Raw genomic sequence first — 20,869 nt, forward strand, 5'->3', positions numbered from 1 at the left:
CAGCTCCGCCCCTTTACGCGCAGCTCCTCTCCGTTTTCAGCGAAACGGCGCAGCAGGAGGCGGCTGCGGTTATTGGTTTTAGTTCAGTTGAACTCAGAAGGCTGTCTAGCCAGCTCGGTTCTAATCACACGGAGAGCTCCGAACGATCGACTGAAGGGGAGACATGGAGGAGACAGGAGGCGCAAGTGCGTACGGGGCTGCGCTCGCAGGAGGAGGCTTCGACTTCTACAAGTTCGCCCGACAGCCGCAAACCATTGTGCGGCTGCTCAGTTGGGTGAGTACAGTAGAGACCGAGAGAATATTCAGCCTGGTCTGAGAACAGGTGGTATGGAGCTGCAATGTGCCTGAGTGGAGGGTTTAAACGATGTTTTTAAAAACTGAACAAGTTGCTGCTTTATGCCGTTTCTCCTGCGGGCGTCATGTTTCCTGCAGCCGCTGTATGACAGCGGCTCGGTGACAGCGCTGCTCAACTCTGCCACTATCAAAGGACAAAAGACACAAAACTATAGCAGCGAGCCCCACTTCCGGGAGCTCAGTGATAGATGAATATGTCACGTTCAATAAACTGTAATGTCTGAGCTAATTTTATCCTGTTTCCATGTTCAACAGCAGATAGAGTCGATTGCGTCAGTAGATTTTGATTATGAAAGCTTATGCAGACAAATGGAGCATAACGAGATGAATTCACCCACAAGGGAAAGTTCAGAGAAGTTGCGGTACATCTGCGATCACTTGTTGTTAGGGAAAGCACTGGACACTTATCTGGAAAGTCCAAACTCTGTTTGTGAGACCGTTTATACAAAGACATATTGTCCAACTCTGATTGACTGTTACCTGTCCTAGATCATCTCTTATCTCATCTCACAGCCACTTTACTTGATTGTCTGCTCCAGAAATGAAGCATTAAGTCTTCCAGATGATGTGCAAGCAGGGGCAACGCATGCAAAAGACAAAACACTCATTTTAATCTAGAAATTGTTGCACATTAAGGGTGGCAGATGACTTCTCAGGACAGAATGTGCCCTTGGCTAGAGCTGGTGTTTACATGAATGTGTTGAGGAAACGGCGAGTGTGTCAGAGATCATGTGTGTGTTGGTGGTAAACATTGGCTATGAGCAGGCAGGTAAGGTGATACCTCTCTCCCCTGTTGACCCTTTTTGTTACTCCCCTCAAACACACACATGACCAGTGCAGCTGTGCTCATTTCAGTTTCCTTCTGGTTAGATCAACGTGTATCTCTGGTGATTTTTAATCTCATGAGAAGGCACCTTTGGCACAAAAGAGGGTTGTCTTCTTTTTCTACAGCCATAACATGTCCCTGAATGCACTATATCAGCTCTTGGGTTGAAATAAGGTCTTTACACAGTGGCTCTTTGTGTTAATCACATTACTTGACCTGTGCTAGCACAAAGAAGTCTTAAAGTTGCACCTTAAATGTATTTTCGTGACTAAGCATAGTGTTTTAGTTGAAAGGTTGCCAGTGTTGGTTTGGTTGTTTACTGACAAAGCACATGTTCAGAGAATATTTACACAAATTGGGAATTTTTTTGTATTTCCCACATGTTTTCTTTCTGTCCCGTCACGTTCTGAAACCTCCATGTTCCCCTCTGGAAGTCCCTGCTTCACGCATGTCTTGTCTTTTGGAACTCCCCCTGTGTTTGCTCCCCGTTTGCCTCATATTCTGTCGCTGGTCTCATCCCACCAGCAGGAATGATGGCCTCCCTCTTCCCAACAGTTAAACAGGCCCTCTCTGTCCTCCTTCCCGGTCTTATTATGAGTGTTGAGTGTTGTGAGGGAGCTGGTGGCATCTCTGGAATCACATGGCAGGCAGCTGCACTCAGAAATAAGTCACATGGTGTAGCGGGTAATCAGAGCGGATAGCAGCCGACTGCGACCACGGGACAGTCAGAGGAACCAGACGAGGCAGTGGTGGGGATATTTAAAGGGACACCAATGAGAGGTCAGACTGTTTGTGACGTTATGCTGTCAGGTTATGCTGCTCGGCGTGTTTGTCACAGTGGAAGAACGTAGAAGTTCTGTGCTGAAATGTTGTGTCTCTTCATTTCTTCATTTTAGAGACAGTACTGGGAAAATAGATTATATAAGAGATATTTGTCCTGGATATAGGATCAACCAAGAAATGATAGCAAAGACATAAAATAGGCACCAGACATAAAACAGCCAAGCAAACTCATCACAAGACACTATCACTGCAAAACGTACAAACTGTTTTATGTTTTAACTCCAAAGTGCTTTAACGAACTGAAACAAAGCCAGGAGGTTAAATTAGTCTGTTGGACTTTTGCTTTTAAAATCAGTTGGCAGTAGTGGAAAATATGCAGATTGTTGTTAATGGAAAACCTGAAAAGCCTCTCTGCTTGTCACGTCAGAGAAAGTTTTGTTCTTCACTGCCACCTTCTTCTTTTCCCTGTTTCAATGTAGGTGTTTGCCATCGTGGTGTTTTCCTGTATCACGACAGAGGGATACATCAACCCTCCCAACAGCGCTCAGGCAAAGTGTATCTTCAACGAGAACGACTCTGCGTGTCACTATGCTGTTGGTATCGGGGTAATCGCCTTCCTGGCGTGCGTGGCCTTTCTGGTGTTAGATGTCTACGTGCCTTTCATGAGCAACGCACAGGAGAGGAAGTATGTTGTCATGGCCGACCTGGGATTCTCAGGTGAGCAGAATCTTTCCTGCTTTACGTGATCTTTAAAGCTGCAGCAGCTATGTGTTTCTAGCTTGTTTTGTGTCACTGTTTTGTGGCCTAAAGCTTAATTTGTGGTTCACTCTCACGGCGCTCATCAACCTCCATTCCATTTCTGCACCTGTTTGCATTGAAAAAAATATTCTGACAGCCTGCAAAAGATTAGATTAACCAGCCCAAAGACAACAGCAGGAACAGAGCAAGTGCTGAAACATATTAAGATTAAGATCAGATTTACTGTCATGCATACAAGGTTGGCACCTGTTGACGCACAGGGTCACACACTCATTGATAGAGATGCCTCTGGAGCAGTGTATGGCATCACAGCCATTCACAATGGCAGCCATTCACAGTGCCCGGGGGAGCATGGGGGTACGGTGCCTTGCTCAAGGGCTCAAGTGACAAGGAGGTGGACTGACACCCCTCCAGCTGTCAGTTACACCAGAATCATAGACAGAATTGAACCACCAACCTTCCGGTTATTGGACGACTCACTCTAACCACTGAGCCACCCTCATGAAAAATATGAGCTCATCTTGAATGTGATGGCAGCTACATGTCTACTGTAGATGATCTTTTTCAGGGAAGAGCTTGCGTATTTTAGCAAGACCGTGTTAAACCAGAACAACAGCATGGCTTCGTGGTAGAGGAGTCCAGGTGCTGGACAGACCTGCCTGCAGTCCAGAGCTTTCACCACCTGAAAACATTTAAAATACAACGAAGAAGACTGCTGAGCAGCTAGAATCCTAAATCAGAATAGAATGGGGCAGCATTTCTCCCCCAAAGGTCCAGCAGCTGGTCCCCTCATTTTCAGATGTTTACAGACTGATGTTAGAAGAAGAGAGGATGATGCACAGCGGTGTAACTTTTTTGAGACATGTTGCTGTCTTCAAACTCAAGATGAGTTCATATTTTTCACGAAACAATACAATGTCTCACTTTCACATTTGTTTTCTATGTTCTATTGTGAATGAAATATGAGTTTATGAGATATGCAAAAAATTCTGTTTTTATTTACATTTTCCACGACATGGAGTTGGGGTTATTGCTGGGTTTTCTTTGTACCATTTCTGAGTGATAGTCTTCTTAGTTACTGCTTAGAGAACTTTTATAAGCCCATCAGCTGTACATACTGACGTGTTGAATTGCTTAGATGGAGGACCCAAACATGTCTTAGGTTTGCTTTAGGCTAATTTAATCTTTAATTCTGCCCAAAAATATTCAGAAAATGTTCTCATTTTGAGAAGAGGTTCCTCTACTCATGACCATAACCTATTAAAACTCAAAAATCACTCTGCCTACCGTGTTCTTGTCTGCTTTGCATACTGTCGCTCTACCTGATTTGCAAGAGAGTCCCAGTTTTATTTCCTTTTATTAAAATAATTTGGGCTCGTAGCTTTTGAAAAAAGTCCTTGCTGTCTATGATTTTCCTAACTGTTGGAGACTCCCATGTGTCCAGTGTTCACACTGAAGTGCCCCTGATTTTGATTTTGTACAATTCGTTATCAAGCTGAGAACTTCTCCCTCTACAGATTGTATTTCCAAACTAACAATGTTTTTTAAATTGTCCATGCAGTTATTTCCACTACAGAAGTAAGTTTATTTGTTAAGTTTCGACACGCCAAGCCTTGAGCCCTGTCGCTACCCTGGACAAACCACTGCTTGTTTTTCTGACATCATTATTCATTGTTGCACACAGCAGATGATGACTGAGATGCAGGGTGATGGGGGGAGGATGACCTCGCAGATTCTGATGAAATGAACACTCACCAACTGTGCACAATGCAGTTCACATTCAGCCCCTCTTAAAGGAAACAAAGACATCATAGTTTGCGTTCAGTAGAGCAGATGGTGACAGTTGAGCCTTTTTTATTCTGCTGTTTCTGTGCTGTTGTCGATAATATTTGTGTTTTTATCGCTGAGTTGTTATATTTTTCCAAGCAGAGAGAATGAGTGAGTTTTTGCATCTGTCTCTGTGTGTTTTCTAGGGGCGTGGACCTTCCTGTGGTTTGTGTGTTTCTGCCTGTTGGCCAGTCAGTGGGGTCACACTCATGATGTCCGGGCTATCCCAGAGGACGCTGCACACGCAACCATCGCCTTCTCGTTCTTCTCTATCGCGACATGGGTGAGCGCAACTCCTGCTGCTTGATTTTCATTTTTTGCATCTCTGTTGCAGTAAGCGTTGACTTTGAATAAGTAGGTTGATAAAGTTGTTGTTGAGCAGTGAAACATCAACCAAATTTCATATTATTGGTTCTTTTTGACAATTAAAGAGCCTCTCTATATAATTTTGTGATTATGTCGGACATTTATGTTAAATTATTTTCACATTTGAGTTTTTTCTTGTTCTTACAGTGAGAAAAAATAAATGAGAACACTCCTGTGTTTCTTAGCTTCTCATTAAGTCTCTACATGGGGCTTGTGGGGGTTTGTTTTAAGCCTTTTTATTCTTTTGTCTCAAACAAAAGAGATGCCCCAGTTAATTTTGTTGGAGGTTCTGGTGGGCAGATTTTCTTATGTTTGGACTGAGTCCGCTTGATAGCTGCTGGGTGGTACTTCATATTAACTGTAGAGATGTGGGGTTGGTCTCAGGCCTCTCATCCAATTTGCTGCTGAAAAATAAAAAAGCCAAACATTTTCCTCAGTTTATGTTACAAAAACTAAATGAAACAATGACTGAGATGCTTAATCATGAAACATCTGTCAGTACATTTACATAATACTGAATGAATAGATTGTGTTAGCCTGACTAAAACTGGATGTTTAAAATGCTTGTAAAATCCTGATTTTTATTTTTTTAAATAATCAATCACCATTTAAGTGACTTAAAGACAACATCTGTGCAGTGAAGTTTACCAAGTTCAGCCAGATGACAGGATCATAGCATTTCTGAAACGTGGAGACATGCCTCTGGCCAGCGGTAGGGAATGTGAAGCAGGTGGATGTGACGGCCTCAGCTACAAGAATCTGCTGCTAACATACTGGTGCCAGATATCACAGGCTGCACTGAGAGGTCTTGTAGGGTCCACATTTGGACGTGTTGGAGTCGTTAGATCGGCACGAGGTGAACCATCAACACCTTTAGCACAAGTGGTCAAGGTTTTTGTTCCATCAGAGCGAAATAGAAATCTCTCGCCAACACTATTATTTAATTTAGAAAGGGTTTCATTGACTGGGGTTTGTTAGCTTTTGGGTCTGATTAATTACTGGAAAAGTCTTCAGAAAAATCTTAACGACCTCCACATTTTTATCTCTTTGTGCAGGGAATCCTAACCTACTTTGCCCTTGGTCGTTTCCGTCGTGGCGTCAGCGACATCGCGGTGCCTACCTACACGGAGCCGCCACCGGATCATCACACCCCCTACCCTCCGACCTACGCACCCACCTCCTACAACCCCACAACGTACACTCCTACCACTTATGCATCTTACCCCAGCAATGTGCCCGACATGCAGCAGCAGGCTCCCTTCACCTCAAACCTCCAGCCGCAGGGAGACGCCGGCTATCAGCCGCCAAAATACTGAGACACGGGTGGCGGGGCCTTGTGGTGGTGTTCCAGGTCATCTGCGAGGACACTGACTGTAGTTGCGCTGCACAGACACAGAGCTATATCATATTGATGTGGTTTTACATTTGATTTTACACACTTCTCAAAGTGTTTCCAGGACCTGAGCTGTGCAACTTCAATTTACAGATGAGGGACACTGCTGCCGACGAAAGATCTGTGGTCAGATCTTAAGGCATCAATGGGGATTAGTGTTCAGGATTGAGTAATCTGACCTTAGACCTGTGAGCGAAAGCAACTTTTACCTCATGTGGGCCGATCCTGCCGGGAGAGGTAGAATGTATCCAGGGGTGACGTTACATTATGACAACAATCAGAGTAGAAGAAGCCAACATGTATAAGTAAACCCTAAGGATGTGCGTTTTTCTATATACAATTCACTGCCATTTTTGGTGGCCATATGTGCCAGACTTTCTTTTCTTTTTTTGTTTTCAGTGGATGCTTCTTTTTCAGTCCATTACTCTTGAGGATAAAGTAAATTAATTTAGCAAATTGAAGATGAGTATTGTGGGAAAAGACTACTTAAAAAGTCAAATGTCCTTCTGTGACAATTATTTTTGAAGCGTGGGCTCTGTGGGATTTATTAGCCATGCAGCAATAAAAATCACATTTAAAAGGGTTTTTCTGGGTTAAGAAATCTTTGCGGTATAGTAAAATGATTCTTATGTTTTCCATCTGAACTTATTAAAGACACTCTGCATTTACTTAAGTCTGACCATGATATAGTGGTTTACATGTGCCAAGCAGAAGGCTTATTTGGAGAGTCATAGTCACATCTGACCTTTAAACTTGCAGCTAGCTTTTAGATAGACAAGAGGAAGGATCTTCTAGACGACTAAGCACGTATTTAACATGTTTTCAAGTAAATAATTAACTCCCAATAGCATTTCGCCCTCCTCGGCTTGTTAAAGGAGTATCCCCAGTTTACAGGTCTCAGTCTAAACTATTCTACACAGCAGGTGTGTGAATATCGATCACAGATTAACACCTCTGCCTGCAGCAGTGGGAATCGTACACCTGTTGCTAGTGGGACTACTGGTTTACTTTGTGCCTGACAGTTCTGGAGGTTGTAGATCAGATTACACTCAGAAAGTCAGCTTGCGATTAATTTTAGCTTTTGGTGTAAAGCAGAGTCCAGATCAGCGAAATGTGGTTTTATATGATGAACCCAGTGTTTTTATGTTACTGTATCTGAGACATTAGCACGAGTGGATGGACATCCTCACTATGTTTGTCCTTTTTGACTAAATATGTGCAGAAATTACTGACGCCAAATGCATTAAAGACACTGCTGTTAATTAATTTTCTGCAGTCAAAGGGAGGAGTTTAAAGGAGCTTTTAGGGAAGAAAAATGAAAGAGTGGAATGTGCTATAACTGAATCTTTAAGTTATATTTAGATCGAACAGCTGTGTATCACAGCTGCTCTTAGCGTAGAGCTTCACTGTTTTTTTTTTTTTTCGTGCTACAAAAAAAATCAGCTCTTCAATCTGTTTTTTTTTTGTCCTGTGAAAGTTGCAGCTTGTCATGAAAATCCACTTTGAGCAACATGAGTAGAAATTGCGCAATGCTTCATGCTGGCTTTAAGTGTAACAAGGCCAAAGCTTTGAGATTTATTGTATATTTTAAGGTAAAAATGACCTTTTAAAATAGCAATTGTTTGATTGTACAGTTCACCAAGATACAAGCTTCAGAAGTGAGGAGATTGGAATGATTTATGAATGAGAATGAGCTGCATAAAACCAGTTGTTTGGCTTTTGTTTAGTCTTTTTGTCAACACTGAGCGTTGAGCTGAAGTTTCTTCCCTTTTGCTGGTGAAAGAAGCACAAATCTGATTTACTTGTGTTTGAATAAAATTATTAATGGCCTATTTTGTCAAATTGAGAACATTGCTTCATTCATTCAGTAGTTGTCCCCCCCCCCCACCCACAGAAGACTACTCTCCCATTCCAGCCTGCCTGCCAGCTCACTGTGCAGCCTTGGAGCATACCAGGATTTAAACTGGTTATTTTGGTCCTCACATGGATGTGAGAGTTGGATTACAAGACAAGACAGAGTCTGAAACCATATTTTACTTTTGACCTTTTCTGACCTGCAACATACAGTCAAAAATCAATACTTTCAGAGAGAATCTCATTTATGAATGAAAAAAACCAACTAATTTTCATCATGGAAAAATATAATTTAACACCTTACAATATAATACATACTAATAAAGTTTACTGAAGAAACCCAAATACAAAAAGGTACAAATATTGACACAGGTTAGTTAAAGTTATGGCCGAGTTGTTAGACTGCTTACATTTAAGTGCTTTAAAATATCTTTCAAGTAAATAAAAACATCCACACACTGCTCTCACTCTCTCACACACACACACACACATAAATGATTGATGATTGATATCCAAAGTTCTACAGCAAATGTTATTTTTGTCCTCAGAGCTGGAGGGTAGAGAAGAGTTTCCGGGGAAGTCCTGGATCTACGACTTTTCCTGCCAGAACATGCAGTGGAGTTTCATTCCTGAAGGGTGAACTGTTCTCTTTGTCAACCATCAGACCTCCGTAACACTTTCTACAAACCGCCTGGTATTTGTCAGCTCCCCCGATCACTTCGACCTACGACACAGACACAAGAGGCGATCGATTAAAAACAAGTTCTTTCTTATCCTAAATACGTGAACGTGTTTGTTTTGTACATAACAGTAAACCGCTTTGGAACAGCCTTCTGTCATATAAAAGTGCACCATCAACATTTTTAAAACAGCTGAAGACACATTTATTCTCCTTGGCTTTCAACTGCATTTAATCCTCTTAGTATTCTAACCATTTTTACCTTTTAAGGAACTCATTTTATCTTTATCTGCTTATTTCTGTTGGTTTTTCGATTGTTACTGTACATTAATATAGTGTACAGCACTTTGGTCAACTGCGGTTTTAAATATGCTTTATAATTAAATTTGATGAGATTTATCTGGCTAATAGTGTGTAAGGAAAGCAGCAGCACAAGAGGTCAAACATCTGTTAATCCTACTGTGATGTGGCAGATTTTGCCTCGATGCGGCTCAGTAAAATAATCATTTCACAGCTTGTGAGCGTCTGGAGACTCTCAGTCATACCGGTCACTGTTATTCACAAAGGCTAAATCTACCAATACAACAAATTCCAGTTGGTATTTCTTCAAACCTTCTTGAATGTTTGTACAGATCTATTTGTCCCGCCTGACTCATCACCCTCTGAAAGGTCCTTCTTTGCACTAGTTGATCAGTTTTCCTAACTTCTAGCTTTGCCTCCTCACCTCCTTCTCGGCTCCAAGCCTCTTGGTGTAAGCAGCTTCTTTGTAACACTGCATGCAGACGGCATTGAGCTTCACCACGCTCTCCGCCAGAGGGACGAGGTTCAGGATGTTTCCAAATGGCTACAAGAATGCACAGGAAAGAAAAGGAAAAAATAAGCATTACGTACCAGTGAATGAATGGAGGTATAATTGCATTACAAAGAGAGAATGGACACTATAGTGTGTGGAATAATGGGCTCATCAAATTATCTGTTAATGCTGCTCATGCAGATTGTTCAGGTTTTTCTTGAAATGAGCTTCTTGTTTGGGATATTTCATGACATCTGTCCTCACAGTGGTGCTCAGTGTCACACTGACATAATGCTCACCTTCCTCTGGAAAGTTCCATCCAATGCGGCTACAATGACAGTCTTCCCTAAATTGGCCATCTCCTCACAAAACTCCACCGTGTCTGGAAACTACGATGTGAAAAAGAGAGCAGATCAGTCCCAATAGCACCCCTCTTTAGTCCATAAAACATCCTGGTCTCCAACGGAGGTGATTTTTGGTTTAAGAATAAAATATAAACTATTTAACTCAAACTTACAAACTGGCCTTCATCAATTCCAATGACACAGGCTCGCAGCGCCAAAGACCGAACATCTCCGAGACAGTTTGCAGGTACAGCTTCCATGGTATTTCTAAAACAGGATGAGAGAAGAGATAATGGAGTGCGTTCTTACTTTTCCTGAAAAAAACTCGATCAATATTCGTATATGAATACTAATTCCATAGTAAATTTACATAGTGAGGAATGTCTTCATGAGAGGTCAGCGTGTGCTCAGACTGACTAAACACAGCAACTGATGCAGCAACTGATATTTACATATTTTTCACGTGAAATTGACTTTTTAAAGCACAGGATTGATCAATTTACTAGTTTGTGTATCATTGCAAGAACCAAATTTGCTCTTTAACATGTTGAGACTCAGCTGTATGAAAGCATATTTAATCTTTTACATCATGTTACATTGCCAATAGGGTTCCTTCCAGCCAGTTGTTGTTAAGGTTGGGGAACTGCACAAGTAGTTGTGCACAAATTAAAACTTAACTTCCTCGTATACATGAGTTAGTTTCTATAAATAAGAGCAGCTTAGGAAAATAGAAAGATCATAAAAACAAGGGGCTTACTTGTCATGTGTGGCCATGCCTGTGTCTGAATAACGAGTGTCTTTGGCATATTTGACCAACAAGCATTTGTACTGGGCTATCTGGAAACGGCGCACTCTTCTCATCAGTTCAGTGCTACAAAAACAAGATTTAGTCAACACAAATGTGGTGAAATTGTATAATAAATACCTTACAATACAGTGTACACTTCAGGATAAAACGTGGCTATCGTCTACCTACCTATATAGTAATACTACATAAAATATATACTGTAGAAATCAGATTAAATTAGTCATACATCCTATATGTGAATGTAAAAAGCCATTACATTAATGCATGACAAGTTACTGTACAACGTTAATCTGGTTGATGAATGGGAGCTGGATAAACAAAGCAGAATTGGCGGGATGGTGAAGTTTGGGCGGAAATTGTAACAGAGACAGTGTTTTAATATGATTTTAAACACTTAACATGAAGTTCTCTGAACAGCTTCGTCCATAAAAACTTGCTTATACGTTTTTTATGTAGGGATTATAAGCGAATAACTCACCTTTTTCCTGAAAACATCGGCCCAAAGATGACCTGCAAACAACAACGAAGGAGCTAAGTCTCAGGAAGACGCAAGTAGATTAGTCTATAACTATATGCCGAGCTTTTTTTATGTTTATAGCTTATTTATGTTCTTGTTAGCTAAGTTAGTTGAGAGAAAGTTGCAGATACTAACCTGAATTTGTCCCCGTGCGTTCCTTGGTGAGTTTGGTAAAACCCTTGGAAAATCTACGCAGTCCATCTTTTATTTAGATCAATTTTGATCAAAGGAAACGATACAAAATGGATTAAATAAATAGTTTAAAATGTGCGTAACTTGCTTTGAAAGCCTGTAGCTAATCTTTGAACAACGCGCGCCGGCAAATGCAGAGCGGATTTATCAAAGTTTCCACCAATGGGCGTTGAGTCTGTTGACACGTGACACTGTTGACCAAACAGCTTCAACTTTCTGCTTTAGCGCAGACCGCTCGCGCCACGACTGACCAATGAGAGCACAGGGAACTGCAGCGCCTCGTTTTTCTTGTTTATTTTTGTAACTTTATTAACAAGTCTGTTAATAGACAACACATCAAATCACAACAACAGAAAGCAGAAATAAAAGATACGATCGTGCACGCTAATATACAAAAGAGCGGTAAGGTGTTAGTTGCACCTTGTAGAAAAATACAACTTTGAAAATCAATCATATTACCCAATAAACCCTCATCTCTTTACCATTTTTCTATCTGGTATGGCTTTTTTTTATTAGTCGACAAATTCCACCGATTTCAAGAAAATTGGTTTCAGATTATGCATCAACTAAAATACAGTCTCATTTCTAGATTTTAAATATCAGGTTGGAGGGAAACCCCACCCTAAACTTCCTCATGTCAGTCAACATGTCATATAAGGCAAAAGTGAAACCCAGTCACCAAACATAACATTACGAGCATTTTAGATTAGATTTTTTTATTCCTACAGTCATTTCATCGACAGTTTTTACATGTGCAGTTCCTGTTTTTATATCAAAACATGACTTTCACTTCCCGGAGTGCAGCTGCATTGAAGAGATACATGGTTGATCAGCTGGATAAACACATAAAAAATAAAGAGGAAAGAGCACATAGATTATTTCTCTTCTGTTTTTTTATGTGTAGAAGGAAGCAATTTCATGTCGGGAAAAAATAGTTAGGTAAATGGATGATTGAATCCATAAGTAAATGGATAAAACAACTGTTTCCTGAATCGACCGCGCGCATAGCCCCATGATCAGTGTGTTTACACAGTGAGGGGTTCACTGTGTAAAGTCCAGACTTGCAGGGCCTCTGCAGACGTTGACTGGGTTTATCTGTCAGCAGTGATTTGAGTAATTTGAACGGACAAAATGATGCACGGGACAAAAATGGAAAAAGACGTAAGAGTTTTCTTTGATTTTTCTGCGTGATTGACCGTATTCAGGAAGCAGGAATTGTTGGGACTATGTGTCAATACCAGGAATTAGGGACTATCAGTAAATTTCCACGTTATTTCTCAATAGCTGATTCTCACGAGACTTATCTACTTTGAAATAGATTTTTCCATTTGCAAATTTACATTAAAAATTAAAAGGAAAGTTGCAGCTATTTCAACTCAGACATACATAAATCAAAATATTAATCAAATTTAAATGTTATTTTCCCATTGCTTTCCAAGTCAAGTGAACCAGTAAACACTGATTTTCTTTCTTTCTTTCTTATTCCTGATTAAGTGATCCACAGGGGGAGCATTTTAAAATTTAAGAACTTTGTCAATTATTAAAATAACTTCCACGATAGTGTTTTTGTCTTTCAGTACCTTCCATGTCATTTGATCATTCAGAATCGCTTAACATTGAATATTAGTATTTTATCATTTTATTTTTTTTACATTATTTTTCAGAATTTTTTTTTTCTTTTCAGAGGCTATACAATGAGGACTGCCACTCAAAAGAATAAATATGTTTTAAAAAAGGAAAATACACGTGAACATGTATACAGAAACAAATTGATAAATGTGGAAACATAAAGAAACAATACATTTATTGATTTTATTAGTCTTGTTTTTTTGCATTTTTCTTTTTATATTCAATTTTTCACTACATTGTTTTAGCCATTGCTATTTCCTCCTGAGCTGTCTCAGTAGAAATGTGAAATAAGAAACAAACACTGCACTCATAGACACTCATGTCAGATCTGTCTGTCCACCAGACCCCTACCCATAAGAGGTTGAATGTTTGTGACAGCAGGGTCAGTTGGAGCACCAGGGGGCGCTATTCACCGTGTGTTTATCACCCCTGATGGTGGCTGGTGTCTCAGCTTTCATGGCCGCGCGGCTGACCGGAGTCTCTCTGTCAAACAGGAGCTCGAGAGGCAGTATTCCCCCAGCAGGTGGTCCCACAGGATGTCGGCGGACGACGTGATCAAGGCCCACGTGAAGGCTTTAAAGGAAGGTCGGTTTGTTTTGAGGAAAGACGATGATTGTTTAGCAGTAAACAGAGACACGTTTGCGTGTCCACGCAGGCCGGGAAGCGCCACAGCAACACAGGTGTTTACCAGATTGTGCTCAGCGTAAATATCCACATACCTGATGAATATTTAAGTTTGGAAAGTGGGGCATTTGTAGGAATCTCAGCCGAGGGTCTGCCTGTAAAAGCATGCATCATGTTTCTGAGATGACCCCTCCACTCATTTAATGCACTGACAGCAGTTCTTTCATTCAGAACAACACATAGTGGGAATTTTAGGACTTGCATTGAGTGGATTTAAAGTTGGCCACACAGCTGTCACTGGATAATGATTGGTTTCTGTTTCAACGCTTAGTACCCAGCGCTGATCTACTGTTATGTTATGAATGTGCGGCTTACTGATATGATCAGTCGATTTTCAGGTTTTTCTTTGGTCAAACGAGCGTGAACAGAAGAGAGATGGGAACTATTGTGAGAGGGAGAGATGTATGATGGGAAACCTAACTTCCTAATAAGTTAGGAAACCTCATTCCACAGATAATTTTTTTTATAGCAGGAAAAACAAAGCTGTGCTAATAATGGCCCATTTCCCGGCTTGCACAGCCTCGACTCCTATCCTGTCCTGGACTCCCTTCCTCTCATCTTAGGAAAGGAGTGGAGGAAGAGGAAGCAAGGCAACAGGCTTTTAACAAAATAAGACTTCCTTGCTTTGGAGCCGTTGAGGCTACTCCATCAAACGATTGTTTGGTTGCAACCTCCCTATAATTTTGCTAAGATAAGTGTAGTCACAGGGATTGATATGTCACAAATGCCAAAACTTCCTCCGCAAAGGATACACCACTATGTCCTTGCTTATATCTCCTCTAGCAAGCCTCCTCACTCCTCGTTCCGTTCCCCGTTTTATGGTTTGAGACTTCCTTTGAACTATTTGGCCGTGAATGACTTCCGACTTACAAGAAGGTCGACAAATTAGACAAATGAGATTAACCTTTAGAGCTGGTCCTGCTACTGTCAGCATGGTTTAATGGGAAGCTGAATGGAACTGAGCCATTATTCATGTCCTATCAGGGTCAGAAAACCTACAAAAATCCTTTTTTTTTTTCCCAGTGAGATGTTAATCAGGATTCGTCAACAGTAAACAAAGGCATAGGTAATGTCGATATAACGTCCTGATGTATGATGCTATGTGCTTTTCAGGTACAGAGCGAGCCCGTGGTTGTGCTCAGACTTTACTCAATGTGCCGTATGGGGAGGGAGATGGAGAGAAACTGGATGTGTACATTCCCAGGACCAACTCTCTGGGTACGGACTCATCGTTGCATTTCATGTATGCTGAGTGTAACGCATGATGATAAACGGGCCTCGCCTCCTCTCTTTCAGACGTCAACCTTGTTGTTTACCTGCATGGAGGCTACTGGCAGTTTCTCAGGTACGGCCGACGCTCTCAGTGGAATCCATTTGATATTTTAAAGCATGTTTAGGTGTCTTTTTTTTAGGGGTTTTGGTTTTTGTCTGTTCAGCAAGGACGAATCTGGATTCATGGCTGTTCCTCTCATTGATAAGGGCGTAGTTGTGGTTGCCGTTGGTTACGACATCGCCCCCAAAGGTAGAGCCTTTTCATTTCTTATCCTATCGTTTCTGGTCCGGTGGTAAGAAGGATGATTCAAGGAGATGAACTGCAAATGTCAGCCCTCGGCTTCGTTTCTTTTTCAGGTAACATGGATCTGATGGTATCACAGGTTCGCAGGAGTGTGGTTTCTGTCGTTCAGCAGTATTCTCACATCAGGTAACAGTTGTTGTCGTTCTTTTCTATTATTTTAATCACAGAGAGGAGATGGTTGGTGTTTCTGTTTGTTTGCAATGAACTCTCTCTGGTCTCTAACTCAGTGGTCTTTACCTGTGTGGCCACTCTGCTGGGGCCCACCTGGCTGCAATGGTGCTCTCCACCGACTGGTCACAGTACAGCATCACTCCTCAGATCAAAGGTGAGATATGGAGGATAATGCCTTGCCTCATTGTGATTAACAGTACACTGAAGAAGACAATGATACAGAAAAATACAGTACTGTGCAAAGTTCTGGAGCCAGTCATGGTTTTATTACTTATTGACAGGAAAACTTGAAATGGGTGGCTTCTTGAAGGACCTCCCAAAGCTCTTTGGATGTTGGCTGCCTGTGCAAACATAAATAGAAATACAGTATATAAGGCATATAAAGCAGCCTCTTAGACAAGCTTTCTGTCATTTCTTTAAACCGTCTTCAGGAATAGTTCTCCAGGCTTCTTGAAGGACATCCCAAAGCTCTTCTTTGGATGTCGGCTGCCTTTTGTTCCGTTCTCTGTCAGATGATCCCACACTGCTTCAATAATGTTGAGGTCCGAGCTCTGGGGAGGATTCATCCCTCCATAAGACCTGCTGCCACTGATTTTCAGTCCACTTCTTGTGTCATTTGGCATAGCTCAGCCAAGTTTTCAGCTAATAGCTCTTTGGGAATCACCTTTTGTTGGTGTAAAAGTACTATTTGACATCTGACAAATTATGTTATCTTTGGCATGTTATGTTATTTTTGTGTTGACAACAAAATAATTGGGAACAAATGATGTGTCTTTGTGACAGGCTGCTAGTAACAAAGTGCCTAAAGATACAACTTAAAATGTGTTCTTTGCCTGTTTTGTGCAGATGCAACATTGGTTCATCCCTTGAGTTAAGTGCCTTTTTTAGTGCTTGAATGGTTCAGTGTTTGGTGGCTTAACAAACAAAAAAAGCAAAATACATTCCTCTGAAAATGGTCGGGTACAAGAACTGGACTGAGAATGAGTTAAAAAGCAGCCGATCAGAAAGCCTGGAGAACTATTGTCTGCTTGGAAGCAAAATAAAAGGAAATGAGGGGTGGTTTTTTGCAGTGCTGTACATTGTTGAGATACAAATGTGGCACAATTGATGTACTTTTATCTTTTCACTGGTTCTATAATTTTCTTTAAGGTGCTTTCCTTGTGAGTGGCATATATGACCTCCTGCCGATCCTGTCCACCTACGTCAATGAGCCTTTGAAGATGACGGAGTATGTACCAGCTCACATTGTTATTATCTGTTTGTCACTCAGCTTTACCAGCAGTAGACGGATGTGTAGAGGCAGACTTATCGCTCATAATCTTTCTTTCTGGATGCGTACACTGACGTAAAAAATTCAGCTCAAACAGATATTGCCTCACATTGTTTTCCTCTTGTTGTCAAAGTACAGGAGAGAATCTGAGGGTGTGTTTGTGTGTTGCATGCTGGGACAGGACTGTCCTTTGTTTCCTCTTCTTGCCCCCGCTCCGTATTATTTAATGTGGACGTTGAGGTTAACAAAGAGGAAGGTTTGTAATAAAGTATGCATGGGATTACACAGAATACCTTTTTAGGAATATGAGCCTCGGTCTAAGACGGTGAATTGCTGATGGAAGACGTCTGATCTCATTACTCACCAGATAAACTCGGATCATAAACTAATGGGGCTTTCCCAACATGTAAAGTCATTATACAGTTTGCTTCGTGAACCTGATTACTGTCTGTAATTCAGTTTGTCAGCTTTGGGAGCTGAAAGCATGTCATGTGTTTTATGGATGAAAACAGCTGTGACACATCTAATAATTGGATCAGGGTCCTGATACGGTCAATGAATCCTGTAAAAGTCCATTTGTATGACCCTGCCTGTAAATGCCATGCGGTGGTATAGAGAGCATTGTGAGAAAGTGTGCATATCAGTGCATGTGTCTAATTGTTTTCTGCTGGTCAGTGGTGCCTGTCAGTGCCTGATCCCTTTGTCTCCGGGCTGTCGGCAGGGAGGTGGCGGTGAGGAACAGCCCCAGTAAGCTCGTCCCACAGCTCAAACTCTCCTCCTCCAGCTGTCAGATCGTCGTGGCTGTCGCTGAAAACGACTCGCCGGAGTTTCGAAAGCAGTCCGAAGAATACTACAAAGTCTGTACTCATGAGCTATATATTAAAATCATGTATTTATCATGGCTTTATTTAGTCAATAAATTGCAACCTTTTAACACCAATCACATGTTCAGGATGATCAGTTTAGTTTTTTTCTTAAGACATACTTCATAAGTTATCCATATATTCCTGGTGATTAATTGATCTTATTTGGGAATGTCGCAGCCTTTTAAGACAGAATACACCAACTCCATGAGGAGTAGTTTGTCTGTTTGAAAACACAAAGCTGCTTTTTAGGGATGAAACTAGATTTTTATGGATGCTGTTTACAGAATTGTACTGTTTAAAGATGTTGTAATGATGGATCCTGAGGCAAATCGAGTTAACATCTATGAAATTATTGTGTACACCTTCCTTTTCCTTTGCTATTTTTGTCACTTCTTCTCTTTCTTTTGTCGTTTTAAGACTTTGGAAGCATCAGGACTCAACGTGACCATGGAGGATGTGGCAAATACAGACCATTTCAGTATCATTGAGAAACTGGTGGAGGAGGAGTATCACCTAACAAAGGTACACAAGCAAGCAAAACCTCAGTCATTTAAATTCAGTTTAATGAATTTAATCTCCCTAAAGAGCAGAACAAAATGGTAAACTTTAACCTCTTAGTATCTACTTCTTGAATACTAAAAAGACCTGAGGTTGCACACAATTTTTACTCAAGAAGAGGTGTCTATGTATGTGTATATATGTATGTATATATATATATATATATATATATATATATATATATATATATATATATATATATATATATATATATACACACCTTTTATAAAAAAGACTGATAAAAGTAGAAGCACTGATTGAACGTTTCAGACTCTGAGATGTACTTTAAAAGTAAAACGGGACCTTTTAAAGGACAACTTTCAATGCAAAGCAAACTAATGATTTTAAGAATATGAAGCGTTTATAACTGAAGATATAAGGAACAATATAATGAAAATAATAAACCCTGCTGCAACACATTCACCAGTAACTGCTTCTACAGCTAACAGCATGTACAGCTCACTTGGATGAGGAATAACCTGCTGCTCTGAATCTGCTCTGCTTCACTTTCATCCATGTTGTTAGTTCGTGGCTCTTTTTGTTACCAACATTACGCTGCTGTCTCCCTCATGTCTATTTAGTTAAATCTGTACCAGTGGATATCCTAAGGAATTAGAATTTCTAAATGTTACTGCCCCATCCATGAAAAATGTAATAAATTTAGATGTGGGAACATCCTAAATTTTCATCAAATACATTCAAACTAGTGGAGAAGGTCTTATTTTAAAATGTAATGAGAAGAAAGTACAGATGTTTAGGTTAAAATGTAGCTGGTGACAGTAAAAAGTTTCAATTAATTTGATTTAGATGGACACTGATTCAACGTATTTGTGGCGCTATAGACGACAGGTGCGGTCGACTGCATTTTAACCAAATATTAATTCCATTGTTGTTGTTTTTCACTAAATTTGGCATTTTTATAGATTTTTCTATAGATTTTTTTTAAAGAGGATATTTTATTATCAGCGTTCCTATACAGCATGGAATTGGATTTTGTAATTACCAACTAGATAAGTAATGAGGAAAAAGGTGCAAACTTTTGTTACCGTTTTTCTAAGCTGTGAAATTCATATTTTTAAAGAAACATGTTGGAAAGGGCAGCTAAGAAAGCCAGAATGCTAACTTTGTGAAATGACAGCTTGATGTCCCAGAAAGTGCCAAATTTAAACAAATCAGTGAGAAAATGTGGTGATGTCTTTGAATATTAAATGTGTCTGAACACTTAAGTTATGAAGTGATTTTTAAACTTCTTCTGCATGAGGAAGTCATGAGTTCACTAAATGTTTCAGTTTTCTAATAAATATTCAACTTAATGTCACATATGCTGAGAATACAGCAAACATGCTAACAGCTGGATTTTGGATCCATTTGCTCTCGTGGTAAACATGAATATTTTCTTGTTAAATGTCGCCTCAAACAATCAATAGAGAATTTTGACTCAAATTCGTAGATTTGGGTCTGTAACAGTGTAGTGATCCTGCGTTTTAATCCCTTGCCACTTTCTCTGCAGCTTCTCTTGAAGATGATGGGAAAGAGCTGAAGTGTTTAATCCAACATCAACATTTGCCTCTGAACAGTCTTCATGCAACAACACTGAGAAAATATGCATTGTTTCAGGTCTGAGCTACGATCAACATCCAGTGTCCGTCCACTTTGAATCCACAGGTGGTATCGGTTGTTTTTGGATCATCTAGTTTACTGTTTTATTATTTATGAACTTTTGTATGTTCGAAACATCTTCTGAGAGCACTGCGTGCCTAAAGCCTCGTCACTTCACAGGCGGTGACTGTAGCAACTTTGCCCATTTTCAGTCCCAAACATTAGACTGAACAACCTTTTGTGCACAATGTGTTTTTGTCAGGAAACGCGGTTCCACTGCATACAAAATGTTGAAGAGTTGATTATTAGCTTTGGCATATTTCCAGTCTTCTGTAATCGGGTGGGCCTGTCTGGTACGCGGTGGTAATAGTTACATATCATTCAAACTGAATGTAGCTTTGTACTGTTACTTCCACCGTTAGCTGATGTCCCACCCAGGGATCGTTCGTGTTGTTGGCAGATGTTGATTTTGACAAATGGATATTTGCACTTGATCCTATATTCAGATAGACATTTTTAGATATCAGATGTAACTGAAGTGAAACAGATGCACATTAATACTCATTGCTATCCTAGCCTCTCATGGTTTGTCTTCATGGTAGATTATAACAAGAACAATAACAATAAATTTATCTTTAAGAATGAACATGTCCTCAGTTTAGGTGTGTGTGTGTGTGTGTGTGGATTGAATGACTGTGATCATGACCGTGAATGAAGCAGTGGTGTCTTGTACAGCTTCCAAAGAAGATGCTGGACTGTGCGTGCTAAAGATGTATTTAATCAAACTATTAGAAACTGATGCAGTGTCGGGGATGTACAGTACTGTGTGAAAGTCTTGAGACGCCCCTCTTTTCATTATAGGTTGTCATAAAAACAGGAAATACTTGCATGGATTTATTGGAAAGTGCAAACATAAATGGAAATGCAGCACATGAGGCAAAATTAGAGTTTGTGCAATTCTAACAACCCTGAAAGTTAGTGTTTGGTGCGAACACCTTTATTCTCCAACACAGCCTGAACC

At 40.4% G+C, this 20,869-nt stretch overlaps 3 protein-coding genes across 4 annotated transcripts; 2 read left to right on the plus strand and 1 right to left on the minus strand.

Moving 5' to 3' along the window:
• Nucleotides 1–32: 32 nt before the first annotated feature.
• On the plus strand, nucleotides 33–6,979 carry syngr2b (synaptogyrin 2b). Its single transcript, XM_072384332.1, has 4 exons — nucleotides 33–274; nucleotides 2,443–2,680; nucleotides 4,696–4,832; nucleotides 5,971–6,979. The coding sequence occupies exons 1-4, from the start codon at nucleotides 164–166 to the stop codon at nucleotides 6,229–6,231; spliced, it is 747 nt and encodes a 248-aa protein (XP_072240433.1). The 5' UTR covers nucleotides 33–163; the 3' UTR covers nucleotides 6,232–6,979.
• Nucleotides 6,980–8,446: 1,467 nt separating this feature from the next.
• On the minus strand, nucleotides 8,447–11,560 carry tk1 (thymidine kinase 1, soluble). Its single transcript, XM_072383758.1, has 7 exons — nucleotides 11,439–11,560; nucleotides 11,265–11,296; nucleotides 10,736–10,849; nucleotides 10,152–10,245; nucleotides 9,934–10,023; nucleotides 9,566–9,685; nucleotides 8,447–8,886 (listed from the first exon to the last, which is right to left on the minus strand). Exons 1-7 carry the CDS (start codon nucleotides 11,502–11,504, stop codon nucleotides 8,707–8,709), a joined length of 696 nt encoding a protein of 231 aa, XP_072239859.1. The 5' UTR covers nucleotides 11,505–11,560; the 3' UTR covers nucleotides 8,447–8,706.
• Nucleotides 11,561–12,499: 939 nt separating this feature from the next.
• On the plus strand, nucleotides 12,500–20,494 carry afmid (arylformamidase). 2 transcript variants are annotated; one of them, XM_072384338.1, is made up of 11 exons: nucleotides 12,500–12,656; nucleotides 13,619–13,709; nucleotides 14,922–15,026; nucleotides 15,105–15,153; nucleotides 15,245–15,330; nucleotides 15,438–15,510; nucleotides 15,612–15,709; nucleotides 16,705–16,783; nucleotides 17,547–17,682; nucleotides 18,109–18,213; nucleotides 19,760–20,494. In XM_072384338.1, the coding sequence occupies exons 1-11, from the start codon at nucleotides 12,627–12,629 to the stop codon at nucleotides 19,787–19,789; spliced, it is 882 nt and encodes a 293-aa protein (XP_072240439.1). In that variant the 5' UTR covers nucleotides 12,500–12,626; the 3' UTR covers nucleotides 19,790–20,494. The 2 variants fall into 2 exon arrangements, with proteins under 2 accessions (XP_072240439.1, XP_072240438.1); XM_072384337.1 differs by lacking the exon at nucleotides 12,500–12,656 and having other exon boundaries at nucleotides 13,482–13,709.
• The last annotated feature ends 375 nt before the right edge of the window (nucleotides 20,495–20,869 follow it).

The sequence above is a fragment of the Leuresthes tenuis genome, unplaced genomic scaffold (genome assembly GCF_036924035.1).
Source record: "Leuresthes tenuis unplaced genomic scaffold, fLeuTen1.0.hap1 SCAF_4, whole genome shotgun sequence".
NCBI lineage: Eukaryota > Metazoa > Chordata > Actinopteri > Atheriniformes > Atherinopsidae > Leuresthes > Leuresthes tenuis.